The sequence below is a fragment of the Fukomys damarensis genome, unplaced genomic scaffold, assembly GCF_012274545.1.
Source record: "Fukomys damarensis isolate Sample0158 unplaced genomic scaffold, DMR_v1.0_HiC HiC_scaffold_4, whole genome shotgun sequence".
Classification (NCBI taxonomy): domain Eukaryota; kingdom Metazoa; phylum Chordata; class Mammalia; order Rodentia; family Bathyergidae; genus Fukomys; species Fukomys damarensis.
Window position 1 is genome coordinate 48,424,751 of NW_022900916.1, and position 25,987 is coordinate 48,450,737.

The window sequence follows — 25,987 nt, forward strand, 5'->3', positions numbered from 1 at the left end:
CAAAAAAAAAAAAAAAAAAAAAAGGTGAAAATGGAGGAGGTGCAAGCAACAACAACTCAGCCTTTCCAAGTTTCAGAATCCAGGGCCTGAAAAAATCTGACAGGAAAATTAAAATACACAGAGAAATTGAAGAGACAGAACACAATCCAGAAAAGGAAAGGGACAATCTATACTTACTCCTTAGATTCTGGTTCATGGCTTGTAAGAAATACTGAATCAACAAAGACAAATGGGGGATCAGAGGACTTCAGGGAACAACATGGTGGGAATGGACCAGTACATGCTGTGAGCTGCAACAGTTTGTTTGTTTGTTTGTTTGTTTGTTTTCCTGTTTGGTTTGGTTTTTGTTTTTCCTCTTTCTCTTCTTTCATTTCCTCCTTTCCTCACCAGTTTATTAGGGCTAAAGGAATTTCTCTTTTTCCTTCTGCCTTGCTTATCTTTTTCTTACTTTTTTTTTCTGACTTTTTTTTCTACTCTTCTCACTTCTAATTTTTCCCTTAGTTTTCTTCTCTCTTTTTTTCTTTTTATATTGTTTCTCAATTTTTTCTCTTAACTTTGCCTAATTCTATAAACATCCTTTTACTACCTAATAAGATTCTTTGTACCATTTCTTTTTCCTCCTTCTCATGCCATAGAGTTCAAGGTTTCGGAGTTTTCCTCTTGCATTCCCCCATTCCCAAACACTGTATCTTTAATGGAATTACCATAAAGATTTTAAATTTTTTTGATAGTTAACTGTAAAATTACTGTTGAATTATTTTTCTCTACCATTAGCTGAGTATAACTGTTGCATTTAATACATATTAGCTGTAATTCAATACCTGTTGTCTTAATGTTTACACCATAATTGTAGATTTCTTTACTAGGATTAAGGGTGGGACATAATTGGTTTTTATTATATGTTTACATCCACTTTATCTTGGACCATAACACTGTAGCTGATTTACTTGAAATTAACAAGGTCACATAATTGTCACTATTTATCTGCAAGCCAACACACAGATTACCTTTGTGAAATTAACAATACTAAAGTAAATTCCCAGAGAACTTGCTTATTAGGCTAACTACCCTGCATTCTCCCCTCCCAAATTAACCAAGGTGGTCAGATCTTGAGATTGTGGCAAGGATTATACTTAGTCATACCCAAAGTACATTACTGAAAAGCAACTAAAGAGATCTCCCCATTAGGAACAAAGCCTTCATAAGCATTCACAAACCTCAGCACAATACAAGACAAATGAACAAAACAATAGAAACATGAGAAGAAAAAGTAAAATTCCTTCCTGAACTTCCACCCTCATCAAAGCCAATCCAGGAGGCACAAAGGGGCAAAATACTATAAACTATCCACCCAAAAGGATAGTGGAGAAAGTTAAAAGATCAAAGAGGTCCTCAATGGGAACAAAGAAGATTACGACTAATCAAATAATGGAAATAAAAACCAAAAAGATGCAGAAGCTTTAAAAAAACTCTTTTAAAAAGCTAGATGAACTAAACAAAATGACAAAACATGAACAATAAGTTTGCCAAAGAATTAGAGTCCATAAAAAGGTTTCAATCAGAAATCCAGATTAAAAATCATACTGAAAGTATAGTTAATGAAAGTGACCACTGTGAAGACAAGAGTTTCAGAACTAGAAAACAATGATGTCTTTAAAGACCAAACACTCAAAGATACCTTAAAATAACAAGAAAACATGAAGAATGAACTCAGAAGCTGTTAGATGACACAAATAAGATTAAGAATAACTGAAAAATCAGAACACAACACATACGGCATGAAATACCTGTTCACAGAAATAATGGCAGAAAATTTGCAAAATATGTAGAGAGACATAAACACATACATAAATAAAGCATGTAGAATTCAAAATAGCCACAAGCAAAAAGGACCTCTCCATGCCACATTACACACAAATTATCATAATTTCATCACAGGGAAAAAAAATCTTAAAAGCTATTAGAGAAAGGCAAGGAATCACATACAAAAGTAAACCCATTAGACTTATAGCAGACTTCCCTACACAAACTTTAAAAGCCAGAGGGGAATGGGACATAGTATTTAAAGCTATAAAAGGTAACAACTTCCAATAGCAAATTATGTATCCTGCAAAACTTTCTTTCAAATTGGCAGACAAATGAGGCATTTCTCTGTTATCAAGCACCTCAAGAAATTATGACCACCAAACAAGCATTACAAAAAATTCTCACAGATACCCTAGGAAGATACAATGAAGCCAATAATTTCAAAAAGAAAAATAACTGATGGGATGAAAAATTAAGCAAAAGGGGGGAAAAATAAGGAAATCAACAAATCAACAAGAAAATAATGTAATGATAGAAGTACCTCTCAATAATTATTCTCAATGTGAATGGTCTCAATTCCCCAATCAAAAGACACAGGTTGACAGAATGGATCAAGAAACAAAACCCAATGATGATACAGTATACAAGAAATGCATTAATTCAAAAAGAAAATCTGAGATTAAAATCAAACAATGCTAAAAAAGTGAATATCCCAATCAATAAATGGGTAAAAGAAATAGATAGTTCTTAAAGAAGTATAAATGGCCAATAAATATAGGGGAAAATGTTCAACACCCTTAGCCATGAGGGAAATGCAAATCAAAACTACACTGAGATTTTATCTCAACCTAGTTAGAATGCCTGCCATCAAAAATACAAAAAACAATAAATGTTGGTGAGGATATGGTAGCAAAGGAAGCTTCTATATAGTACAGTAACATAAATTAGCACAGCCCCCATGGAAATCAATATGAAGGTTTCTCAAAAAACTAATACTAGAGCTACTGTGTGATCCATGTATACCACTCATTGGTATATACCTGAAGCAATGAAAGCCAGCATACCATAGGGATACCTGCTTATTCATGTTTATTCAGCATAGTTCACAATAGCCAAAATATATAGCCAGACTAGATGCAAATCAACAGATGAATAAAGAAAAATGTGGTATCTATATACAGACTAGAGTATTTTTCAGTTATAAGGAAGAACAAAATTCTGTCATTGGTAGGAAAATGAGTGGAACTGGAGACCATAATGTTGAGCAAAATAAAACTCAGAAAGACAAATATGTGTTCATCATATGTGGAATTTAAAAAAGATGACAAGAAAGTAAAAAATGAGACAATTATTAGACAAGAGGAAGGGAATGAAGGGGTTAGAAGGGCAGTAAATATGTGGGGTGGGGGATGAACAAAATATATTATATACATTGAGACATGCCCCAAATGTAAAATTATGTGGGAGGGCAGTATATTATGTGCATACATGAATCCTCAAAATGAAACTCATTAACATATATAACCAATAAAACTATAAAAAAAAGACAAAAATACATAGATTTAAACCAGATTAGTGTTTTAGGCTAGTGATTTAGGCAAGCTAACTTCTCTGACCTTGTTTTTTCACATTAAATATTGGCAGAAATTACAACCAATAACTATTTACCCCTCCAACTTCCCATTTCTGAGCCTTTGAAGTAATTGGAGATAGTCTAATGGTTCAAGGACAAAAATTTGAGGAGAATGTTGATTTAATTGTAAATTAGTTCATTTTTATATCATGTGATATTAAAAATAATTTTATAATTCAGGTGAGACTTTCTATTACAGACATCTCTTTATATTTCTATTAGAAAGCTAGAATTCTGCTCACAGTTTCAGAAATGAGTCTATCAGATTGGTGTTCTTTAGGATCAAGTTAACATTCTATATTTCTGCATGACAGCCAACATATTTTTAAAGATGAAATGTCTACAATTATTTACTGCACAATACCCCATTTGAATAAAGTATAAGTAAAGTACCTTCAACAAGTGTTAAAATACAGACTTTAAAAAATATCCATATTCTAATCCATGAACTAATTCACTTACAAGTTTACACAGGTGACACATGAATTTTCCAGGTGATGCAATAAAACACATGAAATTTTGGTAGATGGGGGAAGGACAAAATGTAGTTCAGCTCTGCATAAATCTTTGAATTGCTTGCTATTTCCACTTAGAATTTTAAATTAACATATCTCAAGGAAACTTTTCCAAGAGAAAATGTTTCCACAACTCTAGCCATCAAATGATGCAATGCCAACTCCTCAGTCATTCAACAAATAGTTGGATAAATCGTTACTGTGCCAGGTATTGGAATAGGATATCATAACTCAACAATCTAAAGGAAGTGTCCCACATTCTAATCTCAGTCTACCAGAACTAAAAGAAAAATGAGGCTTTAATTATTACATAACAAGATATTTCATCACTAGCAAACTAATTTTTTTTCTATTTTTCTCCCCATTAAGTTTATTGGTACATTTAAAGCAAACAATACAGTTACATTTATCACTGGGATCTTGTACCTTTACATGATATATCTTGGTTCTTATTTTTTCCCCATACCCCTGCCTTCCCTTCACCCTTCCCTATCTACATTTGTTTCCATTTTTTCCTTTTTTCACATTTCTTTTCCCTTTTTTTCCTTTTTCCTCCCTGTCCCACTTCCCCTTTCACCATTTTCTTCCTAATTCACACAATTATACCATTTGAATCTTATTTTAACTTTTAGTTTTTCACACCAGAGAAACTATTTGATATTTACTCAAATGTGTCCTACTTATTTCACTTGAGTATAGCCTCAATGTGCATCCATTTAGCTATAAATGTCTCTAGTTTCTCATTTTTTATAGCTGAGTCATACTCCATTTTGTAGAAAAAACACATCTTCTTTATCCATTCTCCAGTTGATGGACATTTGGGTTGTTTCCAAGTTTTAGCTATTACAAACTCTACTGCTATAAACATGGGTGTGCATATATCACTGTGGTATGATTCTTTTAATTCTTTTGGTTGGAAAGATACCCAGCAGAGTGATAGCTAGGTCAAGTGGGACCTGTAATCCTAGTTCTTTGAGGTATCTCCATATTGCTTTCCACAGTGGTTGCACCAGACTGCACTCCCCATAACCCCACCAGCATTTGTTATTGGTTGATTTCTTGCTAGCATCCATTCTTTATGGTATAAGGTGGAATCTCGGTGTTGTTTCCATCTGCATCTCTCGAATGATCAGTGATGTTGGACATTTTTTCACATATTTATTTGCTTCTTTTACTTCTTTGTCTGAGAAATGTCTCTTCATTTCAGATGCCCATTACTGAATCAGGTCTTTGTATTTGGGGGGTCTGATTTTTTTTAAGTTCTTTATATATTCTAGATAGTATTTTTTTCTCTGAGGAGTAGCTGGTAAAAAAATTTCCCCACATTGTAGGTTGTCTCTTAGCTCTGTTGGTGGTTTCTCTTGCACTGTTAAAACTTTTTAATACAATGAGATCCCAGTTGTTGATTCTTTGTGCAAGTTCTCACACTGCTGAGGATTTGTTCATAAAGTCTTTTCCTATGCCAATGTCTTCGAGAGTTCTACCTAATTTATTTTCCAGTAAGTTTAGTGTTTCTGTTTTAATATTTAGATTTTTAATCCACTTGGATTTTAGTTTAGTACATGGCGAAAGATAAGGGTCTAGTTTTAATCTTTGGCAAGTTGAAATCCAGTTTGTCCAATACCATTTATTAAAGAGGCTATCTTTCCTCTGGTGAGGATGGTTGGCTCTTTTGTCAAAGATGAGGTAGCTGAGTATGTCTGGTATTGTTTCTGAATCTTCTAATCTATTCCATTGATCTTTGGTCTGTTTCTTTGCCAGTACCATGCTGTTTTTATCACAGTGGCTTTGTAGTATAGTTTCAAGTTGGGAATTGTTATACGCCCTGCCATGTCTCTGTTGCCTAGAATGGCTTTAGTTATTCTAGGTCTCTTCTGGTTCCAAATGAATTTTTGGATTTTTTTCTCAAGTTCTGTAAAACATACTGTTGAGATTTATCCCAGGGATGTTAGGATGGTCCAATATGTGTAAATCAATAAATGTAATACACTATATTAACAGAGTCAAGGACAAAAACCATATGATCATCTCAATAGATGCAGAAAGTGCATTTGACAAAATTAAACACCCATTAATGATTAAAGAAAAAACCTACAGAAAATTGGAATAGATGATCTTTATCTCAACCTGATAAAGGCTATCTATGAAAAACCAACATCCAATATCATACTAAATGGTCAAAAACTGAAAACCTTCATGCTAAAATCAGGAACAAGACAAGGATGTCCACCTTTACCACTCCTGTTCAATATAGTTCTAGAAACCTTATCCACAGCCATTAGACAAGAGAAAGAAATAAAAGTAATAAAGATAGGAACAGAAGTTAAACTGTCACTATTTGCTGATGATATGATACTCTACATAGAAGGACCCTAAAAAACTCTGCCAAAAGACTTCTAGACTTACTTGACAGATTCAGAGTAGCTGGATACAACACTCAAAAATCAATAGCCTTATTGTACACAAATAACAGACTCACTGAGAGAGAAATCAGGGAAATAATTCCTTTCACAATAACATCCAAAAAAATGAGATATATAGGAATCAATCTAACCAAGGAGACAAAAGACCTCTATAATGAAAACTACAGCACTCTGAAAAAGAGATCAAAGAGTATATAAGAAAATGGAAAGACATCCCTTACTCCTGGGTAGGAAGAATCAACATAGTAACAATGGCCATACCTCCAAAACTGCTATATAGATTCAATGCAATCCCCATTGAAATCCCAACTAATTTTTTTTTTCTGTCTTAGAAATAAGAGCTTTGGAAGAAAAAAAGAAAAAACACTTTCAACTATGGTTAATTTCAAGAATATAATTTAACTTAGATGGGTCATCACATTAAACATCAGCATATCCAAAAAACAACCTCTGTAACTTTAGTAATATTAGAACCATTCAGCTATTCCATTAGAATCAGGGTCTTTTATTTTGGGTTGATGGTTGTAAACTCCACTAAACTAATTTGACTTACCCTAATTTTACAATACAATGCCAAATTGGTGACATTTTTGTTAAACAATGGTTAGGAAAAGTGATTCTGTGGGTATAGCAAAGAACCTAGTCTTTAACTTGTTTTCTATTGAAAGTATCAGTTCCTTTTTAGTGATTGTAAATATGGTGGAGAAAGTGTTCCTATGTTATGAAAGAATAGGTAGTACAATATTTTGGACCTCAAATGAGACTAAAAGCCTACGTATTAAACATTCAGTGGTGCTATTAGGAAGCAGTGGAATATCAAAGATAAGGACTACTGGAAAGTCTTTGGGTCATGGAAGGGTGCCCTTGGGGGGATGGTGGGATCCTAGCCCTTTCCTTTTCCCCTCTGCTTATTTGGTTTTTTGGTGTATTTATTTATTTATCGTCCAGGGACTGAACTTGTGCTTGCAAGGCAGGCAGCAGCACGACTGAGCTAAATCCCTGGCTCTCTTCCCCTCTGTTTAGCTGCAGACCATGAGGTGAGAGGTTTTGGCCCCTAACACACTCCCACCCTGATATGCTGCCTTGCCACAGGAGCCGATTGATTACTGGACTCGAACCTCTAAAATTGTGAACCAAATAAACCTGTTTATCAGTTGATTTATCACGTATGTGTTACAGTATCAAAAAGTCAACAAACACCAGTGGGCTTGGCTAGTTAGCTGACCCACATGTCACACTGCGCTATGAAATGATGGGGAAGGTAGGTATGTTTGGACATGACATAACATTCACAAAATACCGCAGACTTCTAGCAACTATAATCAGTGGTAGCAAACCTACGGCACACGTGCCACAGCCAGCTGTTTGTTTTCACTGAAAGATTGGCCATCACTGAGAGAAAAATAACTGTTTTTCTTCCATAAAAGGGCTTTATTAGGTATTGAAGCCAGGCTCTAATAATTTACCAGTTCAATATATTAGATACTTATATATACAAAGAAACCTTAAATTATATCCCAATTTTAATCCATAATGGATTAGACAAAAGTCATTGTAGGCCGGGTATATTAGTGACAAGACACTAACTAAATACATCAACAAGTAAGTAAATAGAAGGTTTTCAGGACTATCTAAATGTGAGCACATACTTCTGAATTCCAGTGCTCTACCACTGAGGCACACACTGACAAGAGTGAGCATATGTTCCCAATTCCCATTCCAATTATCCAGATCCTAAACTTCCCCAGCAAAGAAACCAAAACTATCAGAATATGAAACCTAACATGTGCTACACAACCACACTCCGATGAAACAGTAGTGTATTTCCACCCACTAAGCCAGCTCCAAAGCACTACTGATACAAAAGCCCACACAGGAATGGATAGATGGTAACAATGAAGGGTCACTTTAAAATTGGAAAAAAGAAAAAGGAAATTAAATGCCTATTTAAAACCATGCAATGACCACCCCCTTTGGCATTTATCTCATAAATTATAGAGTCCTTGAATATGTCTAAGCAAGCTTAATGAGGACTTAATAAGGTAGAATAAAGAAGTAATAAAAAGAAAAAAATGACACATTGCAGAGATCAAAGTAGCAGGACTCAGTGTATAAACATATACTAGGAAAAGACAGAAGGAAAAAAGTCCTTAAAGCTTCAGCTAAGAATAGAAGGTTTTATTTTTAACATATGTACGCTTCTGTTTGGTGAAATAAATAATTCCCTCAGACATAGAGACAGGTAGAGGCTAGAAAACAGCTTTTACTGTTCACCCTCAAGAACCAATTTCTCACGTATATTATAGCACAACATCCTGAAACATAACTTTAGATCTGAATGGGACCACCATCAGGGATATTTTCCTATTCTATAAGTGGCAAGCCTAAGACCATGCAAGAGTGTCTGGCTCAAGGTAAAACGGTGATGTCTCCAGAATAGAATATAGATCTTCTATTTGCATTATATGGTGTTCCAATCTGGAAAGCAATTTGTCAGAACATCATCAAAAGTTAGGAAGTAGAGTGAAGAGAATTTATGGTTTGTTCAGAAGGAAATTTATAGATGTTATTGCTTGGACCTAATACAAAAAAGTCTTATGCACTCAGATATAGGGTCTGGTCAGAAGGGGCAGGCTGCTGGGTATTTAGCTCAGCGGTTCGGTTACGTGCCTCGCAAGCACAAGGACCTGAGTTCGATTCCGATACCAAAAAAAAAAAAAGAAGGGGCAGATCACTGAGGGTATGACCTAGAAGGGTGTATTTGTGACACTGCTTCCTCCCTTCTCTCTCTGCTTTCTGGCTGCCATGAGCTGAGTAGATTTCCTCTGCTATGCTGTTCTGACTGCCATTTCTACCTTGGAGCCCACCAAACCTGGACTGCATTTTCCGAACCTGTAATCCAAAATAATCCTTTCTTCTTTTAATCTGTGGGTGTGATGTATTTGTTTTAGCAAGAGGAAAGCTGACTAATACAGTAGATAAGCCTTATCTTATCCAATAGATCTATTCCTAAAATGCTGTGCAGAATGAACTTTTACTTGTCTGGACATAATTAAGAATAACCAGAGAAGCTCATCCTTAAAGAACATTTTGTGATGAATTATTTAACAAAATTAAAATTGGTCATTTTTTACTATATTGAGATTGTCACATGTTATGTTTCTGAATCTGAGGATCTCTTCTATGATAAATAAAATGGATAAATTAAAACTTGTTTACTCACTTGTGAAGCAACAACAAATGAACAACAGTATAAGGATTTGAGCAGAAACCATTCGAATTGGCATAAAAGAAAGGATTTGAGAAGTATCATATATATATAAAAGTAGTAATTTACAAAGTGAATATTTAAACTCTCCCGGAGGACTTCTGAGATGAGCCTCAAACTTAAAACATACTCAGTAGACTATGAAAGTAGGGAAATGACCATTAAGGGGCCACCATTTGTGATTTCTTTTGCAATTAGGTCAAAGTCGATGTTCCAGTTTGTACTTGATTTAATAATGTTATACTTGGCGCCAGTCATTTACACCACTAGAATGTGGAACAGATACCGAGCATTTGAAGAAATACACAAAAAATACTCCTTTGAATGCATGAACTCAAAACACAGGTAAACAATTTTCACCAGGAACTGCTCAATTATATCTCTTAACCCAGCGGCTGAAGGAAATTCAAAAGGTCTCTCGGAATGGTAAGCTTGTGTCAATTACTTTTGATGAGGCCAACTAACAGGTTGGTTTTCTAAATCTGCCAAAATTGGATGTGTATATGTACATATATGGTAGATCTTTTAAAAGGTGTCTCCATTTCTCATTATTCTGTGGTGAGGGCGTGGAGAGGGGCAAGAGAGGAAAATGACCCATCCCTCACTGTTCTAGCTGCTTCTCCAAAGACATCATTGAGGCTGTGGCATTTGCTATTTGACTAAATGAGATAGAAAGCTGTGCTCAAACCTGGTCCAACAGCCAAGAATACTGACACAAAACCCTCTTACGCAACGTCATTTTGGAGTTCTAATGCGATACCCAAGGTCACATTCATCTGCACCCCTCTGCTCTTTCTCTATTCGCCGCCCATCCGTTATCGCACCCCAGACTCAGCCCCACAGCTGGCTGCCCTGGAGGCCTACGCGTATCTGTCACTCAGGGACGGCGCTCACAGAACCTGAATTTCTATTTTCCTCTCACCTGTTTGAAAATTGATCTTATGTCTGTCTCTTAATTGTGGTTAGCTGATCTGTGCCAAAGTGCTTGCGAGGGACACTGGTTTTGAGTGTATCCCATCCAGGAAACCCATCTTGATTTGCAGGTATGAGACGGGGACTTCCAAAGTATAATGATATCAATGCCAAAAATGTCATATTTTGTGGCCACTAATTGGGGATAAGAGAGTCTTTTTGCCTTTCAAATCGCTCTGAAGTAGAGCAATTACATCTAGAAATGAGGTTGCCTTGAGTTTAGGTCAAATAAATAATTCTGCCTTGCTACTAAATTTTCTAAAGTTATGTCTCTTTTGAAGAATTCATATTCACAAAATTTACACGATAGGGCTCCAACTGTCAATCAAATGAAAAGTGAGCAAAACCTCATTAACTTCCTTTTGTAATTATTTAAAAATATGACAAACGAAAAGATAGTTAATAGCAGTTAATTTTTACAAACCTGGATGAAGTCAAATATGGTAAGAGGGAGAAGATCATCTAGAATTGCTATATCTTTGGAGAATCTATTAAGAATCCCACCTATAATATAAAGAAGATAAATTTCTTTAAAATCAAGTAATTTTAAGACGATATATCCATATATTTAATATTAAGTTTGAATCTCAGCAGAGCAATCTGAATTCAAAAAAACAATTAGCATGTAAAACAAATAAATGTAAATGCAGACAGAAAATTTTAGTTTTGTCCAAGGTGCTAAGTAACTATGTAACTATGTGCTCAAGTTATTGTCACCAACTTTCAAACAGTTATAAAACAGATTACCTTAAGATGTAGGTTTAAAAAAACATAATATCTTTAATAGAACCCTTATTACAAATTGCATCAAGATTGGGTATCCATCCCGACATAAACTCACTTTTGCACCTTGGGTTTAAAGATAACTTACTGGATTTGTTGCCATCATTTCCCTCATGTCTATATCCCATCCTATAATACTCCCTGTCCTCTGACTTTCATGCCTTTCAGGGAATCCAAGGCTGCGCTCCCCTCCTTGCATGTCCTAGTATGTGGTCCTCCTTGCCACATTTTCCTTCTACCCTCTTCACTGGCAATCTAAGTTTCAGGCTGTCTTCTAAATTCTAGACTCACATTTGTAAGTTTGATAATTGCTATAATAAAAAAAAATTCCATACAGAGTGTCTACTATTTGCCAAGCATAATGCCAGGCACTAAGATAAGAGAGGTGAATAAGCCATGCTCCTTGCCCTTCAGGAATTCATTGTCTAGAGAGGAGTTAAACAAACAATAAGATAAAATGTAATACTGTACAAAGTCATATTGCACTTTATCATTCACCCATTATTAACTGTAGGATAAAGTCCAAAATCCTCAGTTTAATGTTTAATGTTTTCCATAATTTGGCCTTAACTCACCTGGCTAGTACAAGCTTCCTCTACTAAAGTATTCTATTTTAGCCAAATTTGTCTATACTTTAAACACACTCCACACTTTCTTACTGCCTACTTTCACTATGTAGTTGTTCTGCCTCAAAACCTTTGCCTCTCATCTTTACTTGTCGAAATCTGTATTTTTTCCCTGGCCCAATTCAAATTCCCCCCCTGCAAGACAGCATCAGTGCTTCCTGCAGCTGGAATTGGTCTCTTCTTTCTTGTCTGAACCTCTGTGTTACGGTCATAATATGCATGTTGTATAGTTGCTTGTGTACGTACAGGTCCTATCTCTTTCCTGAGACTATGAATTGTGAGAAGTCACCTAGGGCCCCAAGCAAAAATCCTTATGTGCAGACATTATTTATTCTTTAGCATATTTCATTCAACATATTTGTATATATTTCCATAAATAACCAAAATTTGAAAAATCAGCCCATAGGTTATAGTTACCATTTAGAAATTGAATGTTTGGTTTGGTGAAAAAATGTCATCCTGTTGTCTGTATTTTCTACTGTAGTACTCCACCAAAATACACATTTACACTTTTCATCTATTCAAAATACTTGGCTGAGCACCTACTATGTATCTATATGAGTCTGTGGCCTTTTAAAACTCATGGGAAAATCAAGCAATAGTCTGTGAAAATCAAAGTCAATCTAGAATTGCAAAAAGGCACAGCTGAGAGAAATTATAACCATACATTGCCCTAGCTATTGCCAAGTATAGCAGAGAATTACTAGGCGACAGAATGGATCTTATGAACCATGAATCAGTAATAAGTACAGCTGTTAAAAGAAAGCATAATCTCTGCATACAGAAATTGAAGGGGCAAAAGGAGGGGAAGGAGAAGGACATATAACTATTGCAAGTCAACTATTTCAGTTGTCAGGATCGTAAATAAGAAGGAACAGAGGCGTTTAGGAATCGTCCTTCAAAGCAGAGAAAAATTTGGAAAGAGAAATGAGGAACAAGAAGTAGAGATAATCATTTAAATATGATTAAAAAAAAAGAAGGCCCAGACCCAAGTATAATGAGGAACTTGGAAAACAAAGAAGTAGAATAGGAAAGTGCACCCCTCTGGAAACAGCACCACACAGATGGTGATGCTGATGGGAAGATAACACTTTTATTCCATGTTGGCTATGTGGTAGGCAAACAAATTGCCTTGTGTCCCTCCAAAAGACCCTCCAAGATAATTATTCTATCTGTCAACTTAGAGGTGAGGTGGCCAATGGTCACAAAGTAACTTTCCTATAATCAGCACTCTTCTAGGGCCAAACCAGGGCTCAAACAGTGCTCTGCTCTTTCAACTGTATCTCATGACTCATTTCTGCCTTTGCCAGAAACTGGAGAAAATCTCCTACCTGCTCTGGGTCTCAGATTTCCATTAAAAATGAATTTATTGGATCAAGAGTATTGGTCAAACACTTAGGTCTAAAATTCTTGCCTCTAAAACAGAGGATGGCGATGGATATATCAAAGGGAGGCCAACCATTAGTGACGTGTGGGCCTCAAGATAAATACAAAGGTCTTCCCACATCCTAACACTGAAATTTTGTTATGTAGTAAAAATTATGGGTATTTCTTAAGACTTTTATACATAGATCCCCAAAAGTATCAACCTTGCAATTTATTTCTTGCTGTCTATCAAAAGTGTTCAGTTGTCCACCTCATCCATTTATCTACAATCCCTCTGCTCCCCTCCTTCCACCCTGGCATAGAGTAAAAACTCAACACAATGAAACTTGGGAGGACATCTTATTAACCTCAGAGTCCTTAGATTTGAATATTTGTAAAGGAAAATCACTGGTATTGACTACTTTCACAGTACCTTATTACCCTAAGTTTTGAAAAGTTTTGGTCCCTTTATTCCATAACTCCGAATTTCTATCTTTTTGCCTATGATGGTGCCAAAACTAGTTTTAAAATCCAATTGGGATCTCTCCTAAATTCAAGACAAAAACTGACACAAATTTATATGATTGTCCTTCAAGAGTTATATGAAACTAGATTATTCTGTTCTATGAAAAGAATTTATTAGTAGAAGACTTTTACATTTTTCCTTGGTCACTTCAAATCATCTTCTTCTTAGAACAAGACTACATTTGGTAACAAGATGCCTGGAAGGAGGCTGAGCCAAATATCTGAAAAGGGAAGGACACGTAACTCCAAAGAGACTCTTTCTATTGTCTCATCAGCAACCCACCCTAGAGAATAAGGCTACTGTAATTAGTGGGTCCAGAAACATCAGAAGCCACAATATTTTATTGCCTGTAACATTTGAGAAATGCACCTGTCAGTCATAAGGCAGCTTAACAAAGGGCTGAGGCCTCCCTAAAACAAGCAGTGCTACTACAGAAAGCCAACAGAACTACAGGCTCCACCAATGCTCAATCAGGAGCTTCACATTGAATGCCTAAATAAGTACCTGCTTTCAAGGTGTTGAGCGTTGACATGGGTGCATGAAGAACAGAACGTAGCATTTTATGATGTAAAATTTTCGACACTGTGATTAGTGTATGCACCAGTGGCAAACCTCTGAACAATCCCAGAGCAAGCAAAGTGTCGGCTATTCCCACATAAATGTAAAAAACATAATAGAAGCTAGTGCTGGTGACAATCACAGCATAGCTGTTATTTCCACCTTTAGTACTATTCATTTCCTGTTTAGGAGGGTTGCTGTAAAACAAGAAAAGGAAAATGTTATTTGGCAACAACATTTGTCAATGGAATATCCAATACATGCAGAAAAAAATAAACTAAACTTGAATCTAAAGAAACAGAATATATTGGATTAATAGTGTGTATGCTCTTAGTCTCAAATCTTTCTATTACAAGACAGTAAAATTTTTCTCATTGAAATATATATATTTGATCTATAGTAGATCAAAATACTTAAAGAAAATACTATATGCATAGTATTGTTTCAAATATTTTATTGCATTTAATGAGGTGAAACAAAGCTAATTTGTTTAGAAATAGACAAACCAAAAGCTAATTCTTTCAGGAACAGACACAGAGCTTCAGGAACTGCAGATGCTCACAATTTAAACAAACTACAATCAGCCCTCTGGACCTGTGGATTATAAATCTGTGGTTTTATCCAACAGTAGATTGAAATATTTTACTGAAATATTTGCACTGAAAATTTCTTATCATTATAACAATTATCTGTATAGCATTTACAGCATAGTAGGTATCCATAATCTGGAAATGATTAAAGTATACAAAATGATACACACAGAATATATGGAAATTCTATACCATTTATATAAGGGATTTAAGCATCTGCAGATTTTGGTATCCATGTGGGTCCTGGAACCCATTCCCCTCAGAAACCAAAGGAGAGCTATAGTTTGTTTTTTCACTGCCATAATAATAAGAGGAAAATAAAACATAGTGGATATTGCTATACTACACAAGACCCAAGTAACCAATGAAAAAAAACCACAATCCACAATAAAACATGGACTACTCACTTTTTAAGTAACCACAACACAACCAAAGAAGCAGCCACCTGGAATGAAACAATACATAGTTGATTTTTTTTTTCCTAACATCTTTACTTATTCCTCTCACACCCATCTCTAATCTCAGCATGGCCAACATGAAAGTATAAACTTTCATTTTCTTTGCTTTACTTTCCTGAATCCAGAAACTGAAATAGTTGTTCAACGCATCATTATTTGTGGTAAGAACACATTAAATTCACTGAATTCAATTTTCACCACAGAAAATACTTGACAATTATCTCCTTTATTCAACAGAAACTATATTCATTGAACCTCATAGGAGAACAAGATTACAGCTAAATATTTTTAATAATAACCTTTACTTTTTTAGAAGGAGATTAATCTCATCATACTGGAAAACAATGTCTTTTGTTGCTGTAAATAATTGCATTTGCTGTGGAATGATTACTGAAGACGCTTACCTGTGTGATCAATTAATTTTTGGAAAAGGTGAGCCTAATATTTGTGAAAATCAATTGGATGTTTCAATAGTATAAAATTCATAATATATGAATAAAGGTAAGATGTATTCAAGATAAAACATATATTCTGGGGCCAGAGATTTTAGCTCAATGGTGCTACCACTTACCTCACAACCACAAGGTCCTGAGTTCGAGTTTGATGCCCATTACAATATATATATATATATATATACAAAATTGCCCATTACAATATATATATATATATGCCCATTACAATATATATGTGTGTATATGTATACACACACACACACACACACACACACACTCTGTACAAGAATTACTTAGAACTCAGTACTTTCTCATGGTAAAAACATTTGGCTAAGGGAGAAATGTTCTATGACATATCCAAACAACAAAAACAATTTTTAAAACAACTAAAGGTTTTACAGTCCTTTTGATATTTCAATTATGCATGTTGTCAATTTCAATTTGAAACTCCATTCTCATAAACCATTCAGAGAAATTTAATCATGTGTTGATAGCATCTCAATTGTAATATAAGAAATAATTCTTAAGTTATACAATAATGATTATAACAGAGAATTAAATAGAAAAAACAAGCAATTTGAGTACAGTGATTCTGGAAATAAACAGAATAAAATAAACAGGAGAAACAATTATGCATAGAATAAGATAGCTACGACTCTTATTTATACTTGAATTTACCTTAAAGATTTAAAGTACATACTATAAAAAAAAACTTATGGAGAACATGTAGCCTTAATTCTTACATACTGAAGAATTATACTTTAAAAAGGTTCATGTGGTTTAATTAAATTCACCTATTACATGTAATATAATGATGAAAAATCTAATGGTATTTTCTCACTTTCCTACTTTTCTACATTGTACACACAGCCTCCATGCACTGTCTCAATAAAAAGAAAAGCTATCTTTTTTCCTTGCGCTACAAGTTCAAAATGACAAGAAACCCAGAAATTATCTAGCCCTTTCAAAAGTATTTGTTCTTATGCAAATGTCTTCCTATTTCTTAAGTCTAAATAGTCCAAAATCCTAGATAAGGGTATGTGCTCAGTCTCTTTGCCCTTTGATCCAATTAAAGGAGTGTCAATAATGCTGGCACTGCTAACGTCCTCTGAATATGAGTAAATCTCATAAATAAATATTTTACAACACTTACTAATGGAATAACCAAAAGAGACTTCCAAAGAACTAGTGTTAGTAATATAAAGTTATTTTCTAGCTCTACCCACATGGACTTACCAATCCAAACTCCTTTAACTGGCTAAAACAGAAACATTTTCAAAGACTTTACATAATAACTTTAATAAAAATATTTTGGACATCTAGATACAAAGGCGTTCTTTCTATGATTTTATTTACAAAATGCTTTGAGGTTATAAACATCATACAATTCTAGATAAAGTAATAGCCCTGAATGATTAAGAAAAGCAAAAACATATTTATTTTCCATTTTCTGGAGGTCTTAAACATTATTCCATATCTCACAGAACACTGTATACTTTACTTCACTAGTCAAATTATGCCCTAAAACATAGACCCATGATACGTAGTGTTCCCTAAAAGGATCACCATTGATCAATAGCACAAGGGGTATTATGGGGAACATGGTGAATCTCTGTTTCATTAACAGTGTAAAGGCACTCAAGGATTCCTCACTAACAAATAGAAAAGAAGTCACAAAAGAATAGAGTATAGCAGATCTCTGATGCAATCTTAATAACAATGAAAGCACTAAACAAGATCCTCAGATGTTCCAATCAGCAACACCTCACCCTGTGGTGGTTGGAAAACACCTACTAATCTATCATTTCTTCTCTGTCTAGTCAATGATGCACTGCCAAGAAGGCCACTAGAATGACCAGCATTAAAGAAATTTTAGTTTATTTTCTTGGTGCCAGATCCAGTGGATGAGGTAGATTCAGCCACACCATTATATGTCCACAAGTCCGCCTTTGCCTTGGATGACACATGGAAGCAGCATTCACTGTATTTTTATCACACCTCATAAAGACACCCATGAAAGAGGAATTCTAGAACTCTTTCAAAAAGTGGCAAGAACACTGGGATAAATGTGTTGGATATACGTGGAGGGGGGTGATTTGAGAAGGATTAATAGCAATGTGTCTTACTGTAATTTTATTTAAATATTCAATGTATATTGTGATTATACTTTACTTTATAAATCTCTAAGCAGGGTTTCAAAGAACTTAACTATCATGCCAGATTATCACCTGTACCACAACTGAAGTAACCAATGACCTGTCCACTGTTAATGAGAAATGGGTATGAATAAAGAGTAAAATAAAGATAACTGGAAGTAGGGAGAGCTTTTTCAAATGGGAAGGGGAACAAGAGATAGAGGGAGTAAAAAAAAGTAAAGGAAAGTAAAGGAAAAGGGGTTTTCAAAAAAGAGAGTTGAAGAACAAAATGGAATTAGAGCTTTTGCATACAGGAAGGGAAAGAAGAGTTGGAGGGAAAAGGCAGGGATGGAAGAGGACAACAAAAGAATTCAGTGGGCCAGGGATTTAGCTTGGTGGTTCTGCCACCTGCCTTGCAAGCACAAGGACCTGAGTTTGATCCTTGGTACAAAAAAGAAAAAAGAATTAAGATGTATCATGCACATGTACAAATTCCCCATGATAAATATAATCATGTACTGCAAATGTGTACCGAGAGAAAAAAGTATTAAAAGAAAAAAAGAAGCTTAATCTAAAAGAAAAACTATGTAATTGTGGATTTAAAAAAGGCAACAAGATTATAGACACTTGTGAATGAATTTATATATATATATATTTATGCATGTAATTCTAAAATTACTATATTCTATTATTGTCATGTTTTTGCTATTCAATTTTTTTGTTATTCAAAATTTTCAGGGCTAGTTAATTGGCACTGCCTATAGAAGAATGCCCAAAAAGTAGCTCATCATTTATCATTTCTCACTCAGAAACAGACTTATCATTTTGTCCATTATAAAAATAAAAAGACAACTTCTTGGCAATAAATATGAAAGCTCAATTAGTCATGGCTGATTGATTGTACAGTTTTAATATGCTCTTTCATAATTTAGTTTCTTGCCTGATGACAATTGACCACTGTTTTCAAAATTTAGTTTCTTGCCTGACAATTGACCATTATTTCCTTCTTAAATGAATAATAATATTCTATAAAGGTCTAAGAGCTTAACATTTTAAGAGTGAATTAGTTATACATCATTCTGCGAGGCAAAGAAGTTTAATTCTATTCAGCTACACAGGAGACAAAGTCCTGCAAATTAACAGAAATCACAACCACATTCAGATTCTTCTTTTTTTTTACATATATAAGTTGAATACAAATCAGGTAATGGGATCTTTCAATACAGAGGTTCAAATTACTAACAATTATAAAGGGTTGATTGAGATTAAATGGCACACAGGCCAAGTTTCATACATGTTATTGGTTGTCATCTGGCATGACTACAGATATTAATGAGGTAAATTTGCAATCCATTTCAACTCCATATTTATTACTCATGTCAAATTTCCCCACATTATATATTTTTATTAAGTTTATTGGTACATTTTAGGTATACAATACAGTTACATTCATCATTGGGATCTTGTACCTTTACCTCACTTATCTTGGTTCTTATTTTTCCCCATTCCCTGCCCTCCCTTCACCCCCTCCACCCTGCGCTGTTTACAAAGACTTTGCTTCCATGTTTTTCCTTTTCTCATATTTGTTCTTTTCCATTCTTACCTTTTCCCCTACCCCTCTCACTTCCCCTACTCCTTTAGACCTTTTCTTCCTATTACACAATATCAATTACACATTTTGATCCTTATTAGACTTTTAGTTTTTCACACTAGAGAAACTATTTGGTATTTACACATGTGTGTCATATTAGTTTCACTTAAAGAAAAGTATGGCCTCAATGTATATCCAACTTAACTATAAATGACTAGTTTCTTGTTCTTTATCACTGAGTAGTACTCCATTTCACAAAAATACCACATCTTCTTTGTCCAGTCTCCACTTGATGGCCAACTAGGCTGTTTCCAAGTTTTATCTATTATAAACTGTTACACTATAAACATGGGTAAGCATATATCACTGTGGTGTGATCCTTTCAATTGTTTGGGAAAGATACCCAGCAGAGGAATAGCTGGGTCGAATGAGACTTTTAATCCTAGTTGTTTGAGCTATTTCTGTATTGATTTCTACAGTGGTTGCAAATAAACATATGATAAAATGTTCAGCATCACCAGTCATTTAAGAGATGCAGATGAAAACCACACTGAGATTCCACCTCACCCCAGAAAGAATGGCTACTATCAATAAATCAACCAATAACAAATGTTGGCAGGGTTGTGGGAAGAAAGGAACCTTTCTTCATTTGTTGCCAGGCAACGGTAAGGACCAGAGCTGCCTGAAGCCACTGGAACAGCCCCACCCCCATCCAGGCTTCCCAGCTGTGAGCCAAAGGTGAGGACCAGAGCCATGTGGGCACCTGAAGCACACCTCCCACCCTTCCTCTGGCCTTCCGGTAGTGCCAATACCTGAGTCCACACTGCAGAGACACAGGGGATCTTAAATGCCATTGTCCTGAGCTCCACAAGATAGGGCAGAAGTGAAGAATAGTAAGAGGGCCTTACTCCTAAGTCCCCATCCTGAAGGGTAAAGTTACTATATTGCACAGTTTATTCACTATAAACATACTTTGGACTAGTCCTCAATTTTGATTTATTTCACATAGCTAAAGGTGATAGATTAATAAGTACCACAAATTGTCATTTTCTATTGATGATACTGAATGTATCACTTGGGCTACTGTTGTGATTGATCTAATCAGTTATCCTTCCTGGTAAAATTAAAATGAGATTTCCCCAGAGTCATTAGAGACTCTGATAGAAAACACTGTAATAGCAAAAACCTAGGAAATGTCACAATGGAAGATGACTTCTGCCCTTTGCTCTAACCCAGAGGCATCTAGTCTCCCTCAAAAGTTTTGTAAATCACATGATTGTAAAGATGAAAAGAGCCATCATTAACTTTGTTTTCCTCACCAGGAACACCCCTTCCCGTGGGCTAGAATAGATAGTTAGACAAATATTAAAGGCAAACTCCCCTAACAACAAAGGAGTGCTACATGTTTGTTGAAATTTATCTGTCTTGAGACCATGATCAACAATGTGGATTGTAAGAATGAAATATAACTACCTGAATGAAGTCAAGGCTGTAAAACCCTATAAATGGAGGAGTTGTAACCCAGTGCGTTGTCAATCCAGACACTGCCTATGTGCGATCAACCCTTGTCCATGAGTAAATTTGTTATTTTACTTCCATTCTGCTGCCTCTCTGTGTGTCCCTTGCAAATTCCTCCCACAACAACTCAAAACCTAAAGACCAGCTATATCTGGAAGATACCTCTGAGAGCCAATCATTCCATAAGAGTTCTAAATACAAGCAATAAAGATACTTATAAAAAGCAATATTGAAGTATCAACCTAGGAATTCAACCAAGGAGTATACCAACAATGATAATAGAAATGAAAGACATCTAAGCAGGACACAAACCCAGTCTTTCAGCTTACCAATGGCAAATTTGGGGGGAATCAAAGTATAAAATTCTGATAATCAACAACCTGGACACCCTGAACTGATAGCACAGGAAGTAACAAAACAGATAAATGAGGCTCTAAAAAAATTCCAAACAGAAATAATTTCCCAGATAGCTACAGAGATAGTGAGCAGAATAAAAGACATGATTAGAGTCTCTAGAAGTGAAACAGATTTTTAAAAAAAAGATGAATTCTGGACCATGATGGAAGCAATGAATGCTCAGCATAGGAAAGACATGGAATCCATGAAACATATTCAAACTGATATCCAGGAGATTAAAAACTGTATTGAAAGTATACACAGCAGATTGAGCCAATCTGAAGACAGAATATCAGATGTAGAAGACAGGATGGTGATCAGTGACCATGAGAAGAGAGATCACTAGGGACCATGAGAAATCAACAGCTCCCAGATGATACAAAGAAGAATAATATAATTGATAGGAATTCACAAAAAAGCAGGAAAAAGAACAAATAACATTAAAAAAAAGTGTTCACAGAACTAATGATAGAAAACTTCCCAAACAGAGCAAAAGAACTTGACATACAGATAATACAGAGGCATATAGGACTCTAACTAGTCATGATCAAAAAAAATCTACACCTAGACATATAACAGTTAAGAGCCCAGAAACCCAACAGAACAAAATACTACAAGCAGTTAGAGAAAGGAAAAAAATCACATGCAAAGGATAGCCCATCAAAATCACAGCAAACTTTTCAACACAAACCTTCAAGTCAGGGTGAACCTGGAGTGAGGTATTTCAAGGCTTCAAAGCAAACAAACTCAAACCTAGACTGATGTATCATGAAAAACTATCCTTCAAAATTGATGGGGAAACTGGGTATGGTGGTGCACATCAGTAATCCCAGCACTGGGGAAGCTGAGGCAGGAGGATTGCTGTGAGTTCAAGACCAGCCTGGGCTACATAATGAGTTCAAGGTTAGTCTCAACTACATAGTGAGACCCTGTCTCAAAAAAACAAAACAAAACAAAAAATGGATAGGGAAATAAGATACTTCCATGAGAAACTTCATGAATACCAAGCCAGCACTCCAAACAATTTTTTAAAATTAGCCTAGAAAAAGACAATGAAGGTCACAACTCCATGAGGCCCAACAGAGCAAGTCCAAATATTTCATCAGGCAAGGAAAGAAAGTAAGGTGGGGTGGATAAAAAAGAGCCAACAACAAGCAAACAACACGACAATGATACATCAATGAATGTCAGTTATAATCATCAATGTTAACAGCCTCAATTCACCAATCAAAAGAAACATAGTGGCAGAATGGATTAAAAAGCAAAATCCAACAATATATGGTATACATGAAATGCATCTAGTTCAAAAAGAAACTCATAGACTGAAAGTAAAAGGATGGAAAACAGTTCTCCATGTGACAGGAACCCAGAAAAAAGCAGAGGTAGCTATCTTATTTGTAGAGTAAATTTTAAACAAACTAATTAAGAGAAACAAAGAAGGTCACTATATCCTTGTAAAGGGGACAATCCAAGAGGAAGAGATGACAATCATAAGTATATATGCACCAAATACTAATGCCCCCAACTTTACAAAACAAATATTAAGGGACATGAAAAACCAAATAAGCACTAATACAATCATAGTGGGGGGCCTGAATACCCCACTGTCACAAATGACAGATCATCTAGACAAAAATCAACAACCAAATACTAGAACTGAACTTAGCCTTTGAACAAATGGACTTAATAGATGTCTACATTATATATATTTTAAGTGTAAAAGAATTACTGAAATTTTCACTATCACTGCTATTGATGTGCTCACCCCAAACTCTTAAGCTTTATAATAATGATATGACACTAAAGATCACAGCAATTAGCATTCCACATTATGAACCAAGCCCTGCAGTGTTTATTTATCACAATGCTTCTTTACCCACTAAATGGTCTAATAAACTAGTACTTTTTCTATCTCTATTGTATAGATGAGGAAATGTGATCTCAGAGAGGTAAACTAACTTGTTCAGTATCATAGTGTTAATAAGACAGAGTTAGGCCTCATACTTATGGCCATCAGATTCCGGAGTTGGCACTACGCCATGCTCTACTGCAAATCAGGCCTCTATTTTTTGTGTTAATTTCAAAAAGCAGGGAAGATGAAAAGATATTATCAAAACTCAAAGATCAAATGGAAACACATGGTCTCTTGTTGAAAAGATATGTACAACTTTTTGGTATATATCTTTATGTATTTAACATTATTTTACAAGATCGTGGAAAATGAAAATACTTTCTGCAGCCTTGCTTCATTGAGGTTAGAAACAATCTAACAATAGGAAATATGTGTAGAGCTAAGCCCAGCCTTCTACTGCCTTAGGAGTGGCAGTTCTTCACTGCAGTATAGCAGTTTCTTCCCTGAAGGCAGAATGGGCCCTCAGGTTAGATTTAGGTTTCACATTAGGACATATGGAGGGACATCCTCTCGAATAAATTCTGGAGTAGTTTTTTAGAAGCAGAAACCAATCCATAGACATGTTTTGTTGTGTCTGCATTGTGTTTACTTGTTTTTGTTTTTTTCATCAACTGCACACAGGGAAACTTTTACACAAACTCTGGATCTGTCTTATCTTGTCAAGTTAGATTTGCTGTGAGAGATTCCAAATTCCCCCATGGGGAATCCTTGGCTGGTGATAATTACAATTTCCCCTTTATGACAACTGGGGGGCAAATGCTCTCCATGCATCTCCACCACCACCTCCCCATCTACATTCCCTGGCCAGCCTCTTTAGGCACATACAAAGCAGTGCTCATCTAGAGAAAGCCTTGCCCACCACCAGGGCTCCAGCATCTCTTCTCTGTGGCCTACGACGCTATCTCCCTCTTTTTATTTTTTTAACTTGGTGAAATGAAGGGCAGTAAAGGTGTGGCAAAGAAACCACAATGATGGTGGTGAAGACAGAAACATTTCTCTAAGCAAGTGGGTGATTTACATCTCTGAAAGGGATTTTTACAATGATTTCAAGTCAGTAACATATTTATCTCATTTTGTGAAGAAATAGCTATTTGAAGAATCATTACCTACATATTTAATAGAACAATATCTTTAGTTAAATGAACTTAGAATTTAGTACAGAATTATTTAAAATTTCAATTTCCATACTTTGAACTTATGAAGCACAATTAAAAATTCTTCACATCTGCAGATATAATGTACAATGTGAAGATTATAGCTAATAAAACTGGGATTCATGCTAAATAAGTAGATTGTAGCTACTCTTGCCACAAAAAAGATGAGCTATTTGCAATGATGAATATATTCATTTGTTTCACTGTAGTAATCTTTCTACAATCTATGAATTCCATAATGTTACATACCTTAAATATACAAAATATGATTTACTTTTAAATTGTCATATAGTACCTCCGTTTAGGCATATTAATATGCAATGCATAAAATAATAAAATATTAATTATTGATTTCCATAACATTAGAACTATATATGAAACTGTATACTATGCACCATAAAATTACATACATACACACATGTAAATATAAATACACTTTTATATGTGTATATATATATATATATATATACCTTTCCAAACTATTTTTAATGTAACTTCAAATTATAGTAATATTTTGTAACAGAACATTCTTACCTCAGCCAGAAAAACAATTAAGCACCAAATCAGCACAAAAATCAGGCTCTTATGGATAGTAATGTAGCGAAGGTATGTGTTCCAAGTGGTCACTGTGGGTATGCTCTCTACATCATCAAAAAAGCATTCCTGAAAAAGGGAGCCATAGTCATTACAGCAAGACAATACTATTTCATATCACCATTATCTTTTATTTTGAACATGTGGAAATAAAGAAATTTCAAGGCTGGCAATTCAGCTCAATGGTTCCACCACCTGCCTCACAAGCACAAGTCCTGAATTCAATCCTCGGTACCAAAAAAAAAAAAAAAAAAATTCATACTTCAAGCTAAGTGAAATTTACAAGTATAAATCATTATGAATGCAATGTGTGATATTACTCCATAGCCAGTATGATACCACTGGAGCTACAGAGCTTTCCCGAAAGTGACAGACACACTAATTCTTCAAAATTCTAAAATTATATCATTGGTTATGTAACTGTATTACTGTAGGACAATTTTAGCATATAATTACTTAAGTGTCACGCCTTTTTTCAAATGAATATTATCATTAAAGGAAGCTTCCTAGAACGCTCCTTAACTTGTCTTGTTTCTTCATGGCTCACTGGACAAGCACAGTTTGGTATTCTGTAGACTGGCCGCTGATTTTGGTTGTACATTCATTCCTCAGTAGCATAGGGTAATCTCTCTAGGTATCACTTAAGTTACATAATTCTAATCTGGGGTATATTCGCTGAGAAATCTATTTGTCCTCTGGCAAATACATTTCA

General features: G+C 35.1%; 1 protein-coding gene across 1 annotated transcript in view; it reads right to left on the minus strand.

Moving 5' to 3' along the window:
- Positions 1-25,987, minus strand: part of Cftr (CF transmembrane conductance regulator) — a 177,009-nt gene that overhangs the window by 50,746 nt on the left and 100,276 nt on the right. The window contains exons 15-18 of the mRNA XM_010621897.1: positions 25,216-25,344; positions 15,473-15,510; positions 14,422-14,672; positions 11,042-11,121 (exon numbers count right to left, since the gene is read on the minus strand). Coding sequence (XP_010620199.1) covers positions 11,042-11,121; positions 14,422-14,672; positions 15,473-15,510; positions 25,216-25,344 — 498 coding nt within the window. The remainder of the gene's footprint in view (positions 1-11,041; positions 11,122-14,421; positions 14,673-15,472; positions 15,511-25,215; positions 25,345-25,987) is intronic.